The 14,039-nt window shown below is 31.5% G+C and overlaps 1 protein-coding gene across 2 annotated transcripts in view; it reads right to left on the bottom strand.

Moving 5' to 3' along the window:
• The window catches only part of LOC126892434 (FACT complex subunit spt16), a 73,954-nt gene that overhangs the window by 16,647 nt on the left and 43,268 nt on the right, over positions 1-14,039 (bottom strand). For both annotated transcript variants that reach the window (XM_050661961.1, XM_050661962.1), the window contains exons 5-6: positions 13,685-13,979; positions 1,244-1,560 (exon numbers count right to left, since the gene is read on the bottom strand). In XM_050661961.1, the coding sequence (XP_050517918.1) occupies positions 1,244-1,560; positions 13,685-13,979 (612 nt within the window). The remainder of the gene's footprint in view (positions 1-1,243; positions 1,561-13,684; positions 13,980-14,039) is intronic.

The following is a 14,039-nucleotide window of genomic DNA, read 5'->3' as shown; positions in this document are numbered from 1 at the left end:
TAGTGAAGCTAGCTTGGTCAAGTTTCTATAAAGCAGACAATTTCTTTATATTCTTAGAATAAATGTTCGCAAGTAAAAATGGTAAGAGATGGAGCCAGATTAATTTCTTAAAATTTGGTAAGGGACATGCATAAGCATGAAAATATTGTTATGTGTCCATGATAATGTAGGTTGTTCAAATCTAAATGGCTTTTTTGCTGTTCACCTTGACAATTCTGAGAGCTACGATGATTGCAACTCAGATAAAGATCATGAATTTCAAGTATTTAGTGAAGCTAGCTTGGTCAAGTTTCTATAAAGCAGACAATTTCTTTATATTCTTAGAATAAATGTTCGCAAGTAAAAAATGGTAAGGGGTGTACTTAACATTGTTTACATCCACGTTAACTTTGCATAAAAACTTAACATTTTTTACTTGCAAACATGAAAATAAATTCTCTCCAGCGTTATATTATTATTTTTATTTAAACGTTTTAGAAAACCTGAAAGATGTAAAATCATTTTGGGAATTGATTTCAGCTGTTTACCACAAATGGTATCTAAATTTAAAATGAATTCCTAGTACCTACCAAATTATGTTAAGTCAACACCACTTAACACGTTACGTTAAACTATTTCAAATATTTTAGGTAAACAATGTTAAGTTGTAGTTCATATTTTCATACTTTTCTAATTAATCATTATAAAAAAAATATTTGGTTTTCCATATTTTGCCTACGTATTAACAACATATTCAGCTAGTTTTAACATGCTTCATACTCTTATATTTAATAAAAAATATAAGAATATTTTTTTTAAAATTCAACACTTCAAAACTCAAAACTTCTTTACTGCCCCTTACCATTTTTTACTGCCGGACCCCTCAATTTATGAGCTCCCAAAATACGCGCCATTAGGTCATTAAACACAATTAGACACACTGAGTCAAACACAATTAAACTTTAGATCACCTTTACGCAGACGCGTGCAACACATACTATAGACTGAAGAGCCTCCAATAATATGGACAAATATTGTATCATTGAACATACAATAAAAGAGTTGTTTGGTTTGAATTTTGCGAACAGCACAAGGATTGTATTATTGGACATACAATATTTAAGCACAATAAAGATTTCATCTCGAATGGCATAGACCAGGGTCTATGTCATTTTAAACAAAAATGGACATACAATATTATTGTCCTCTTCATCGATATAAGTTTTACTACCGTATATATTAAAGATTAATAAAAAAGTATTACCTAATGTCACAAGAATTTAACCATTCTTTTACATGATCCAGCATATTCATTGGTATAGCATTTACCATGACAGTCTTTTTAAGATACTCCTTAAAAACAAACACCATATCGAAGTTCTTCAGGTGGAATTGTACACGTTCAAAATGTACTAACTCTACATCTTCTAGGGTGACAACAAATGGAGGCCATTCAGTCAGGTTAACCAAACAACCAGATGTAGGCTGGAGAAGGACTGTAGAGCGGAAGGGGGCTCCTGGAAATCCCAACTCCCGGAATGGTGTATCAAATTCAATTTCTTGTTTTGTCATAGATTCAACCTAAAATTAATAATACTATTGGTTCATATTTATTTATAAAAATTTATATTAAGTAATAATTGAGGGGGCCAGACGTAAAAGGGTTTAAGTGCAGTTTTGGTAGTTCTGAGATAATCAGCTTCAAAGTTGTTTGAGTTTTATAAATTCTAGGAGTCATTAAACTAAAATTTGTCTAGTGTACAATATACTATAAAGTGATAAAAATATAAGGGTATATTATTACCGTTACTATATCCTTCCTTTTTTGAAGTTATACTTCTTTAGGCGCGATTGAGAGTAAAATTTCATAATTCAGCGCGCATGCGCACACAGACAGTATGTACTTAGTTGCAATGAATTGTTCAGAATTAAAAAAAGGGTCCGAACTCTGGAGAGGAAACAGATAAAGAGGTAGAGCATTGGACTAGAGATCGAGAGGTCGCGGGTTCAAATCCCGGACGATTCACGTTTTTTTTTAATGTTTGGTAGTTTTAATAAAAAATTTTTGTAAGAAAGTTAGTTTTAATATTTAAATAAAATGCAAATATAAACAGAAGTATATTTATTTCGTTGAAATTATATAATAGAAGTATAACTTCTTACATGCGTACAAAGTACACACACATTCTTTTTTTTTTTCAATTATTAAAAAAATGTACTTGAATCGGTACATGGTGTTGATAAATTTTACTGGTAAAACGGTTCAAGAGCAGATGTTAACTACATATTACTAATCATTTTTGTTCCAGCTGTTATCCACAGTGTAACTACAACTGGCACGTTGCATAATACTTAATTAGTCTTCAAAATTGGTCACAAATCTAATATTTATTTACTTGAAATTAATCCTGTATTAACATGTGTTTACACATTACAAAATACTAAAAATAGTTTTGTGGTAAAATGTTTCAAGCGCACTTAACCTTCGGATGACCAAGCGGGGGAAATTGTGACCCCAGCGTATGTTTTTCTTTAATAAATTCAAAAGTATTTTTAATTTTTAACTCATTATTTTTTTATTTGACTTTAATATCATTCTAGATATCCTCGTATTTTGAAATAAAAAAAATCCCTATATTTTACGAATAAAAAATATATTCTGAAGTTGATGTTTAGTAAAATACCGTCTATTATGTGCAATTCCAAGTAGTTTTACGCTAATGACGTCGACTTTGCAAAGTAACAAGACACTTACTCAACATACATACTACACATGACACTAATACTCATGTTGTGACTGGCTGAATGACATAAAGTCCATCCCAAAAAAAAAATAAAAAAAAAACTTCATTTTTTTGTTAATTGTCATTTTTGACCTGGGGTCATTCCCCCCCCCCCCTGGTCATCCGTATAACAAAAAAAGCTTGGTCATCGGAAGGTTAAACCCGTTTCTTACATTTGTTTTTAGTCCAGGAACTGAAGCTTTTCACCTCGCAATTTTTACAGAATAGATCGATTTGCTTGAAAATTTTAGAATATGTAGTGGATAGTCCAGGGAGCAAAATCTATATGATGCCGAAAGGCGCTTTTACCATGGGGGTGGTTGCCACCCCATCTCGGGGGTGGAAATTTTATATTATATTTTGACCGCAAAAGTTGATAAAAACATTCATTCTAAGCAAAAAATGTTTTATACATTTTTTTAATAAAATGAATAGTTTTCGATTTATTCCCTATTGAAAGTGTTAGTTTCATATCGAAAAAATAAGTGTTTTTCAATAATATACTAATTTACGATTCACTAAATTTTTGCTGTAGAAAACATTTTCTCAAACCAATTTCTTGGGAATTAAATAACCTACAATTTCATATTTAAACATTTTTTCGTATCTCTGATGGTAATCTTTCTATTCTGAAGAAATCGACATTTTTACCAAACTACAAAAATTCGTTATTCGCTTTTAACTCCAGTTTTTTAAAAATCTAGAATCTATTAATAATACATAAATAAAGAAGAATGAATAAGGCCAATGACTAAAAACATCGCTAGCTTACATTTTTATGCTTCCAATTGGATTTCTCCTTTTTTTTTTTTCAAAAAAATATATTGATTTTTTAACCGCAACTTTTCTATTTTTTATCTTAGAAAGTTTGGCAAAAAAGAATTTTGTAGGTTGTTATAAGGTCTATAAGCTTATTAATAATAATTCTTTTTAAAATCCTCAGTCGCGAAAAGAGGTGACGTTGAAAGGGTTGGTAAAGGTGGGTTTTGCATGTTATTACAAGTTTTAATTATCAATAGCTCACTCAATTTTTGCTATAATAAAAATTTTTGCAAACCAGTTTCTTGAGAATTAAATTAGCTACAATATCATATTAAAACATTTTTTCGTATCTCTGATGCTAATCGTTCTATTCTGAAGAAAAAGCCATTTTTTCCAAATCACAAAAATTTGTTATTCGCTTCTAATGCCATTTTTTTTTAAAACTAATCATTCTAAGCCGGTCAAACTTCTAGAACCTATTAATAATATAAAAATAAAGAAGACCAAATAAGGTTAATGACTAATTTTAATTAGGGTGGTAATTAGGAGGTTGCTTCGGATCACTTTTTCGCTGAAAAAAGTAGGGACTAACATTCTTTTCAATATACGTCACTTAATTTTTGAGCTAAAGACTTTGTTTTTATTTCTGGAGATAGATATTTTAAAATGCTTTAAATTAATTTGGACAATTTATCCTCAAAAAAGGCATAGTTTTCCCGTCTTTTGACTTTGAAACTACAGTATTTAGCATTTGACGAAGAAGAGCTAACATTTAATAATGTATAGCTCGATTACTATTGGTCTTAAAAAACTAAAAGAAACGGTTTTGTTTATTGTTTCAAAAGGTACATTTTTGTTAAGTAAAGTTGTTTTGATAAAACGAAAACTTTTGGAGTTATTAGCCGAAAACTTATTAACAACATTGATTTTTTCGATATAAAACTAACACTTTCGATAGCGAATAAATCGAAAACTATTAATTTTATCAAATAATTGTATAGAACGTTTTTTTCTTAGAATGAATGTTTTTACTAACTTTTGCGGTCAAAATATAATAAAAAATTTCCACCCCCGTGATGGGGTGACAACCACCCCCATGGTAAAAGCGCTTTTTGGCATGATATAGATTTTGATTCTTGGACTATCCATTACTTATTCTCAAATTTTCAAGCAAATCGATCCATTCTGTAAAAATTGCGAGGTTTTGTCCTATTGTAAGCTTCATTACTTGGACTATTTTACAGAATACTAAAAATAGTTTTGTGGTAAAACGGTTCAAGAACACAGATAAACTTGTTTAGGTACTACCAAAGCAAACTGCAATTTTTTTCATTGAACAAAATGTAATGGCGATAGATGGCGCCTGTAGGGCGAAATATGCTTAGATCAATTTACCACCAAGTTATAATACCATTTAGGTATGCGAATCTGTACTTAGGTCAGAATTTGAAAAAAGTGCACTTAAACCCTTTTACTTCCAAGCCCCTCAATTATATTTTTATTATTATTTGGACCTTATGAAGCGCAATCTGTCTGACTTTCAGCATCGATTGGTAACCATTGGAGAAACCTGAAACAAAGAACTCCGAAGTGCTCCAGAGTGGCCAAGAGCCCATCAATGGGTCGGAATGGTCATGGCCACTGCATTTTAGCATTACAAAGGCATAATTTTATTTGATTACCTCGAAAAAGGTAAACTATGAACAGCCATATTATTGTGAATTATTGGGCAAATGTAGCAGGAATTCAGTGAGAAACAGTCCCATATGTAGAAGAAAAAGTGTTGTTTCTCTAAGACACTGCACCAACTCACAAGAGCGTTATGAAAATGGCAAAAGTTCATGAATTGGGTTTAGAACTGCTTTCTTCATCCAGCTTGTTTTCATGATTTTGCCCCCTCCGATTATTATGTGAGGTGCTTAGAAGCAAAACGCATTGAATCCGCTTTTTGTCGAAAATGAGATATTGAGCTTTTGGTTCCTCAGAGTCCATTCTATACGTACAATACTTTATTTACCATCAAAACGAATTAATTCCGATACACTTCAATCAACTAAAAGTTACTTTGGAAACAAAACAGATAAAGACTTAGAGACCAAAACAGGTAAAGTCCACCGCAACAATTCCAGTGAATCACAAGCATACTTTCGACCCACATGAGGTGGTATTACTATGAAAGTATATCAGGCAGCAGTTAGTATTCTATTTTATTAAGTAAATTGTTAAGTATTATATTTATTATTTACTTAGTATTCTATTTATTCTATTCTATTTATACGCGAAGCAACGAGGCACTAAAAAGCCCAAAACCTAGGAATTTTGTGCAGTAAGATGAATCATCATGCAACTTTTTGCATTCGATTCAATAGAGTGTCAGGCAATTTTGTGAATTAAATTGATCTCTGGCAAAAAAATTTGTGCATGAGAAAATGCATTTTCAAAGTGCACCCCGAAGAGATGGAAAATGGAAAATTTAGAACTAGGAGGAAATATTGACGGAAATGAGTTCAATTTTTATACTCGGTTTTGGAGGTCAGTGAACACAAATTTCATTACGGCGATGGTCTCTGAGGTAACTGGTGCCCAGGGTGGAGCTCGTCGCCTGGGACGATCGAATAATTCACGAAATGAAGATTGGATCAAAAAACTGAAAAATAGGTATTCAATATTTTTCAAAAATCTATTGAATAACACTAAAGACGACCCACCCACTCCACCCCCTGGAGGTGAGGGGTAACTTTAAAATCTTAAATGGAAACTCCCATTTGCTATTACAGATTTGGATTGCTTACGTAAAAATAAGCAACTTTTATTCGAGACATTTTTTCGAATTGTCAATAGATGGCGCTATAATAGGAAAAAACGATTTATCGTGATACCATAGGTAAATATATAGAAACGGTCTAATATCTCGAGAAATACACTTCCAAAAAGACCAAAAAATATGTATTTAACAAGTTGACTGCCCATATACAGGGTGTTTGGTAAAGAATGCGACATAGCTTAACCTCAGGTTCCTGAGGTTAAAATAGGCCGATTTAAGCTAACTTACCTTAGTACAAAGTTTATAATAACCGAGATACAGGGTGTCAAAGTTAAACTTTTTTTTTAATTATTATAGAATATTTCCTGACAGGTATGAGATAACAACATGAAATTTGGTATCTGGGGGTTTTTTGGGTCGAGAAAACTAAATTCCCTACCAAAAATTATGTATTGCCCAGAGGGCGCCACATACGCCTTTCAGCACTCATTTATTACGTTCAATTTTTTTATCCCTTACTCTGTATAATTTTGACATTAAAATTTTTATTCTCCTATTAGTTTTACTTCTAAAAAAGGTATACTTCTTTCATATCCCTAAACTCAACTGTTTTCGAGATAAACGCATTTTAAATCTGTGATACACCATCATTTTTAGCATAATATCATTGTAGTTAAACCCGGAAAAATAACTTAAAACCATAAAATTATCTAAAAATGTATCGCAAATTTCTTCAAATGGAATTTGTGATGCACTGACATAAATTTGAGAAGTGGCACAATTATTATGGTTTTAAGTTATTTTTCGGTTGTAACTACAATGATATGCTAAAAATGATGGTGTATCGCAGATTTAAAATGCGTTTATCTCGAAAACGGTTGATTTTAGGGAGATGAAAAAAGTATACCTTTTTTAAGTAAAACTAATAGGAGAATAAAAATTTTAATGTCAAAATTATACAGAGTGGTGGATAAAAAAAATTTAACGTAATAAATGAGTACTGAAAGGCGTATGTGGCGCCCTCTGGGCAATACATAATTTTTGGTAGGGAATTTAGTTTTCTCGACCCAAAAAACCCCTACACACCAAATTTCATGTTGTTATCTCCTACCTGTCAGGAAATATTCAATAATAAATAAAAAAAAAAGTTTAACTTTGACACCCTGTATCTCGATTATAAACTTTGTACTAAGGTAAGTTAGCTTAAATCGGCCTATTTTAACCTCAGGAACCTGAGGTTAAGCTACGGCCCATTCTTTACCAAACACCCTGTATAAATAAAAAAAATTGGCCCATATGCCAAGCACATATTAGTCAAGGGCATAGCGGGCGTATACGCCCGCCGTGGCAGTCAACCTGTTAATATTTTTCAAGAACCTATCGAATAACATCAAACACGATCCTCCACTCCACCCCCTGGAGGTGGGGTAACTTTAAAATCTTAAATGCGAATCCCCATGATTTATTGCAGATTTGGATTCCTCATGAGAAAATATTTATTCGTTTATATATTTATTCATTTATTCGAAACAGTTTTTAGAATTGTTGATAGATGGCGCTAATAAATAGTGTTTTTCCGATTATAGCGCCATCTATCCATAATTCGAAAAAATGTCTCGAATAAAAGTTACTTATTAAAGTAAGGAATCCAAATCTGCAATAAAAAATGGGGGCTCCTACTTAAGATTTTAAAGTTACCCCCACCCCACTTCCAATGGGTGGAGTAGAGGGTTGTGTTTTTATGTTATTCGATATTTTCTTGAAAAATATTAAACACATATTTTTTGGTTTTTTATTTGGACGTGTATTTCTCGAGATATATACCGTTCGAAATTCGAAAAAATGCCTCAAATAAGAGTTGCTGACTTTTACGTAAGCAATCCAAATCTGCAATAATAAATGGGGTTTCTCTTTAAGATTTTAAAGTTACACCCAACCCTCCCCTCCAGGGGGTGGAATGGGGAGGCGTGTTTAGTGTCATTGGGTAGATTTTTGAAAAATATTGAACACATAATTTTCAATTTTTCGATCCAATCTTCATTTCTCGAATTATTCGATCGTCCCGCGAATTTTTGGTCGTCCCAGGCGACGAGTTCCACCCTGGGAACCAGGTACCTCGGAGACCATCGCCGTCATGAAATTCGTGTTCAGTGACCTCCAAAACCCTTAAGTATAAAAATTGAACTCATTTCCGTCAATATTTCCTGAGTATTAAATATTTATTTTCCATCTCTTCGACATGCACTTTCTCATGCACAAAATTTTTTGCCGGAGATCAATTTAGTTCACAAAATTGCCTGACACTCTCTCGAATCGAATGTAAAAAGTTGCATGACGATTCATCTTACTGCACAAAATTCCTAGGTTTAATGCTTTGTTGCCTCGTCTATATGCATAAAAACAAAAAGAAGAATATATGACATAGAAGTATATGACAAGAAGTATACTCACTAATAGGTGTGAAAATTGGACAATAAATAAGAAATCAAAAAAACTCAACAGAGTTGGAATTACTAAGGAGAAGCTGCAGCGTAACAAGAAGAGATAGAATAAATAGCATAGTGATTAATACTCCGGGCTAATTGTCAAAATTCATGGAAAAGTTATTTACCAGCAATTTTATTGCTGGAATCGAATTATAAGATCCTATATATTAATAATATATGTATGCAAAGTCCGCAGATAGTGTGCTAATTTTTTTATAAACAAAATGGCGCTGACAAATCGTATTTGTTTCAATTATTGCTCTATAACTCCGAAGATTTTAACTTTACAACAAAAACACCCAAATAAAAATTCACCGCAATTAAATTCTGCATAGAGATATGTTTTCCCGATTTGCTCAGACGAAAATTTTCCTCGGAAAATGCGGGTTTTCCCAACAAAATCTCTAATTTTCAAATAAAGTTTTAGGTCAGTAATTATTAATTAATAATTAAATAACTTAGTGACATCAAAGCTTTCTTGGTATAGATTGTAATTACAGAAGCCGGTAAAAATTAAAGGAATATTTTAGCAACAATATATATATATATATATATATATATATATATATATATAGTCTTTTAAGTCCCTTTTACTTTTCAGTGTCGGGACTAATGTCTATTCACGTGTGCACAAACTTTGACCATTGTTTTCTATCCTGCGCCAGTCTGCTTGCTTCTGCTACGGTTTTCCCTTTCTTTTGGATAATCTTCGCAATGGTTGTATCCCAGTTTTCTGATGGTCTTCCTCTGTTTCTTTTTTTCTGAATTCTTGCTTCCCATACTTTCCTTACTGGTATGTTTCTTCTCATTCTTTTCATGTGGCCCCACCAACTCAGCTGTTTTTCTTCGATGTATTCTAGGAGTGGTTTAGTTTTGAGCTCCGCTCGTATATCTATATTTCTTAGTCTGTCTCTTTTTGATACTCCTTTTACTCGTCTTAGGTATTTCATTTCCAGTGCCTGGATCTTACTCTTCATACTTCTTGTTAATACCCAAGACTCGCACCCGTATGTAAGTACTGGTCTGTATATCGTGTTGAAGACAGTTATTTTGGTTTTTCTGGATATTTCTTTTTTGTTTAAAAATTTGTTGTTAATTGCGTGGAATATTTTAGACGTTTTGTTAATCCTTTCTTCTATATCTTTGTGTTGTTTTCCGTTGTTTTCCACTGTTACTCCCAGGTATTGAAAGTAGTTTACCTGTTCTATTGTTTCTCCATTTATTTGTATGCTTAATACAACAATTGTTAGCTAATATGCAACAATTCAATTGTTAATTAACAATTTACGATCGCAATAATAACCAAAATAATCATGATACATTGATCAAACTTATAAAGATTATAAAGATGAGATGATTATTTAATATTTTATTGACAAAATATAAATTTTTCGTTTTTTTGCATAATCTTTAAATTTTGAAAAAAAATGGTTATAATACGCTGGTCTAATTAGTAAAGTACAAATAAAGGTTATTTACCAGCAATTTTATTGCTGGAATCGAATATTATGATCCTATATATTAATAATATAGGTATGCAAAGTCCGCAGATAGTGTGTATTTTTATTATAAACAAAATGGCGCCGACAAATCGTATTTTTTTCAATTATTGGTCTATAACTCCGAAGATTTTAACTTTACACCAAAAACACTCAAATAAAAATTCACCCCAATTTAATTCTGCATAGAGGCATGTTTTTCCCGATTTGCTCCGACGAAAATTTTCCTCGGAAAATGTGGGTTTTCCCAACAAAATCTCGAATTTTCAAATAAATTTTTTGGGCAAGTAATTATTTATCAATAATTAAATAACTTGGTGAAATAAAAGCTTTCTTGGTATAGATTATAACTGCAGAAACCGGTGCAAATTAAACGAATATTTAAGCAACAATTCAATTGTTAATTAACAATTTACAGTCGCAATAACAACCAAAATAATCATGAGACATTGATCAAATTTAGAAAGATTATAAAGATGTGATGCGTATTTAATATTTTGTCGACAAAATATAAATTTTTCATTTTTTTGCATAATCTTTAAATGTTTAAAAAAATAGTTATAAACAAATTAACATTTCTCAGAAATTGTTTATTATATTCTAATTTTAAAAAATACTTAAAATGTGTATTTCAAAGGTCTTGAAAATGAATGTTTTAAAAAATGTTTCAACCATTTGCAAAAAAGTTATGAAACAGCAAAGTAAATATACGATTGCTCCGTTGTTTATAATTTGTTTTAATTGTTTCAAAGCTTAAAAGTGAGTCTGTGGTACAATCTAATTACTCACAAAGAATATCAAATATTAGTTCAATGGTTATATTTTAATCAAAGATTAAAAATACTTTTTTTTTTTGTAATTTTTAGCGCGAAAGTAGGCTTGATACAGAGCCGGAGCTAAAATGTTCACTCGCAGCGACTGACACGCAGCATACATAATACTATAATTTTATTTATTAAGTGTACGTCGCGGGGCGGTCGCCGCTTCGAGTGAAAATTTGAGCTACAGTACTGTATTAGTCTACTTTCGCGCGTGTAAATTACAAAAAAATATATTTATAATCTTTAATTAAAATATAACCATTACACTAATAATCGATATTTTTTGTAAATAATTAGCTTGTACTTTAAACTCACTTTTACGCTTTGAAAGAATTAAAAATAATTATATAAGACGTAGTAATCGTATGTTTACTTTGCTGTTTCATAACTTTTTTTGCAAATGGTTGCAAAAAAGTTTTAAAGCATTCATTTTCAAGATATTTGAAATACGTATTTTAACTATTTTTTAAAATTAGAATATAATAAAAACTTTCTGAGAAACGTTAATTTGTTTATAACTATTTTTTTTTAACATTTAAAGATTATGCAAAAAAATAAAAAAATAATATTTTGTCGACAAAATGTTAAACAGGCATCTCATCTTTATAAGATTTCAAAGTTTGATCAGTGTATCATAATTATTTTGGTTATTACTGCGACCGTAAATTATTAATTAACAATTGAATTGTTGCTAAAATATTCGTTCAATTCTCACCAGCTTCTGGACTTTAATCTAAACCAAGAAGGCTTTTAAGTCACCAAATTATTTAATTATTGGTAGATAATTACTTATCTAAAACTTTATTTGAAAATTAAAGATTTTGTTGGGAAAACCCGCATTTTCCGAGGAAAATTTTCGTAGGGGCAGATCGGGAAAACCATATCTCTATGCAGAATTTAATTGCGGTGAATTTTTATTTGAGTGTTTTTGTTGTAAAGTTAAAATCTTCGGAGTTATAGAGCAATAATTGAAAAAAATACGATTTTCGGGCGCCATTTTGTTTATAAAAGAAGAATGTGTGTGTACTTTGAACGCACGTAAGAAGATATTCTTCTATTATATAGGTAATTTCAACGAAGTAAATACACTTAACAGGTTATTTGTATTTTATTTAAAAATTAAACTAACTTTCTTATCTACCACTTTCAAAACATTTTTATTAAAACAACCAAAAATAAAAAAAAATATATGAATCGCCCAGGATTCGAACCCGCGTCATTCCAATCTCGGAGCTAACACCCTTCCAACTACACCAGCGAGGTCCTTCTAATTGACATGTAAGTTTCGGATATAATTACACAACACGGCGACAAATAGTGTAAATATTTTATTATTTTACTACAGAGAAACACAAATCCAAAAACACAAGAATTATAATAAATAATACATTTACTAAAAACACTAATATATTCTTTTAATGACTTATTTGCACGGATACAGATACATAAACACCTATCTTGAAAGATTAGCAAGGAACTACATACTGTCTGTGTGCGCAGGCGCGCAGATTTATGTACAATTTTACCCTCAATCGAATCGCGCCTAAAGAAGAATATCTTCAAAAAGTAGCACACTATCTGCAGACTTTGCATACCTATATTATTAACCCTTAAACGCCCAAGGGTGGGTAAAAAATATCCACCTAATGCGTATTCCCTTGTAACATATTTATTACGTGTTTAAATTTTTTTTTAAATTATTTATTGTTAAAAAGACAGCCCATTATCGAATGTTAATTTGGTTCTACCAATATTTTTGAAAATAAAAGCAGCATCTTGAGTTAAATATGGATGGGCATAAAAAGTACACCCTTGGCAAAACTTGTTACTAAAGGTTTCTTTATAATTTCTCGTTGGTAGGAAGATGATCCATATAATTATCGATGTATAATTACATAATCTACATAATTATCCGCCAATGAGGAGGCTGAAAGAAAGAATATGGAGAAAATCGACAAATCTGAATTACTGGCTTTTACTGGTATGTTAATTTTGATGTACATTGTAATTTTGTTGTAAGGTTTGTAAATTGTTTCTATTAATATTTTAGAAGATTCTGTGTTTATTAAGCATACGATTCTTAAGTTTAATCCATTTTCAACAACTCTCAATAAATATATTAGCTATTTTCGAGGTGGACATTTTTTACCCACCCTTGGGCGTACATGGAACCTAAAAAAGGTTGGGCGTTTAAGGGTTAATATATATAATCATAAGCTTCGATTCGAGCAATAAAATTGCTGGTAAATAACTTTTCCCAAAAATGGCCTATTCTCCCATAATCAGCCCAGACTATAAGAGAACAAAGAACAGACATAATAGACTGCATCGAACGGAAGACATTAACCTGATACAGACATGTCAGAAGAGCAGACCAAAATCGTTGGCTAAATAAAATAACAGAGTGAAGCGCAATAGGAGAAAGGAAGAGAGGCAGACCCCTAAGATCCTTTAGAGATGAAGTGGACGAAACAATGTAGAGAAGAAATCTACAGGAAGAGGACTGGCAAGACAGAAAGAGCTGGAGACAGAACAGTTAAGTGAAGGAATACAGTGAAAACGTCCTTAGTATATACATAAGTGTACTAACCTTTTCACAAAAACTTTTGAATGCAGTTTTCAATTTTTGTCTGAGCTCTCTTTCCGACTGCTCAGCAGCCAGATCATCTCGATCGTGCATGTGTTGATGTTTGCCCAAATCTGTGGTAATTTCTCCGACTTCCGTATAGAATTGAACGTCAACATGTTTCTTTTTTCCGAACATGATAGCATGTTTTAGGTGAAAATGTAACAGAATTATCATTTCTCCATCACACGGTTGAAAGAAGGCATTCTTGATGTTGTTGTAAAGAATGTCTACTTTATCACCCCTCACAGAAGTATACCTGAAAAGTATAAAATTAATTACATACAGCGTGACAAAGTTAAATGGAATAAATTCATTA

Source organism: Diabrotica virgifera, chromosome 9 (genome assembly GCF_917563875.1).
Source record: "Diabrotica virgifera virgifera chromosome 9, PGI_DIABVI_V3a".
NCBI lineage: Eukaryota > Metazoa > Arthropoda > Insecta > Coleoptera > Chrysomelidae > Diabrotica > Diabrotica virgifera.
Note: the sequence above shows the minus strand (reverse complement) of the source record. Positions and strands in the feature narration are given on the sequence as shown.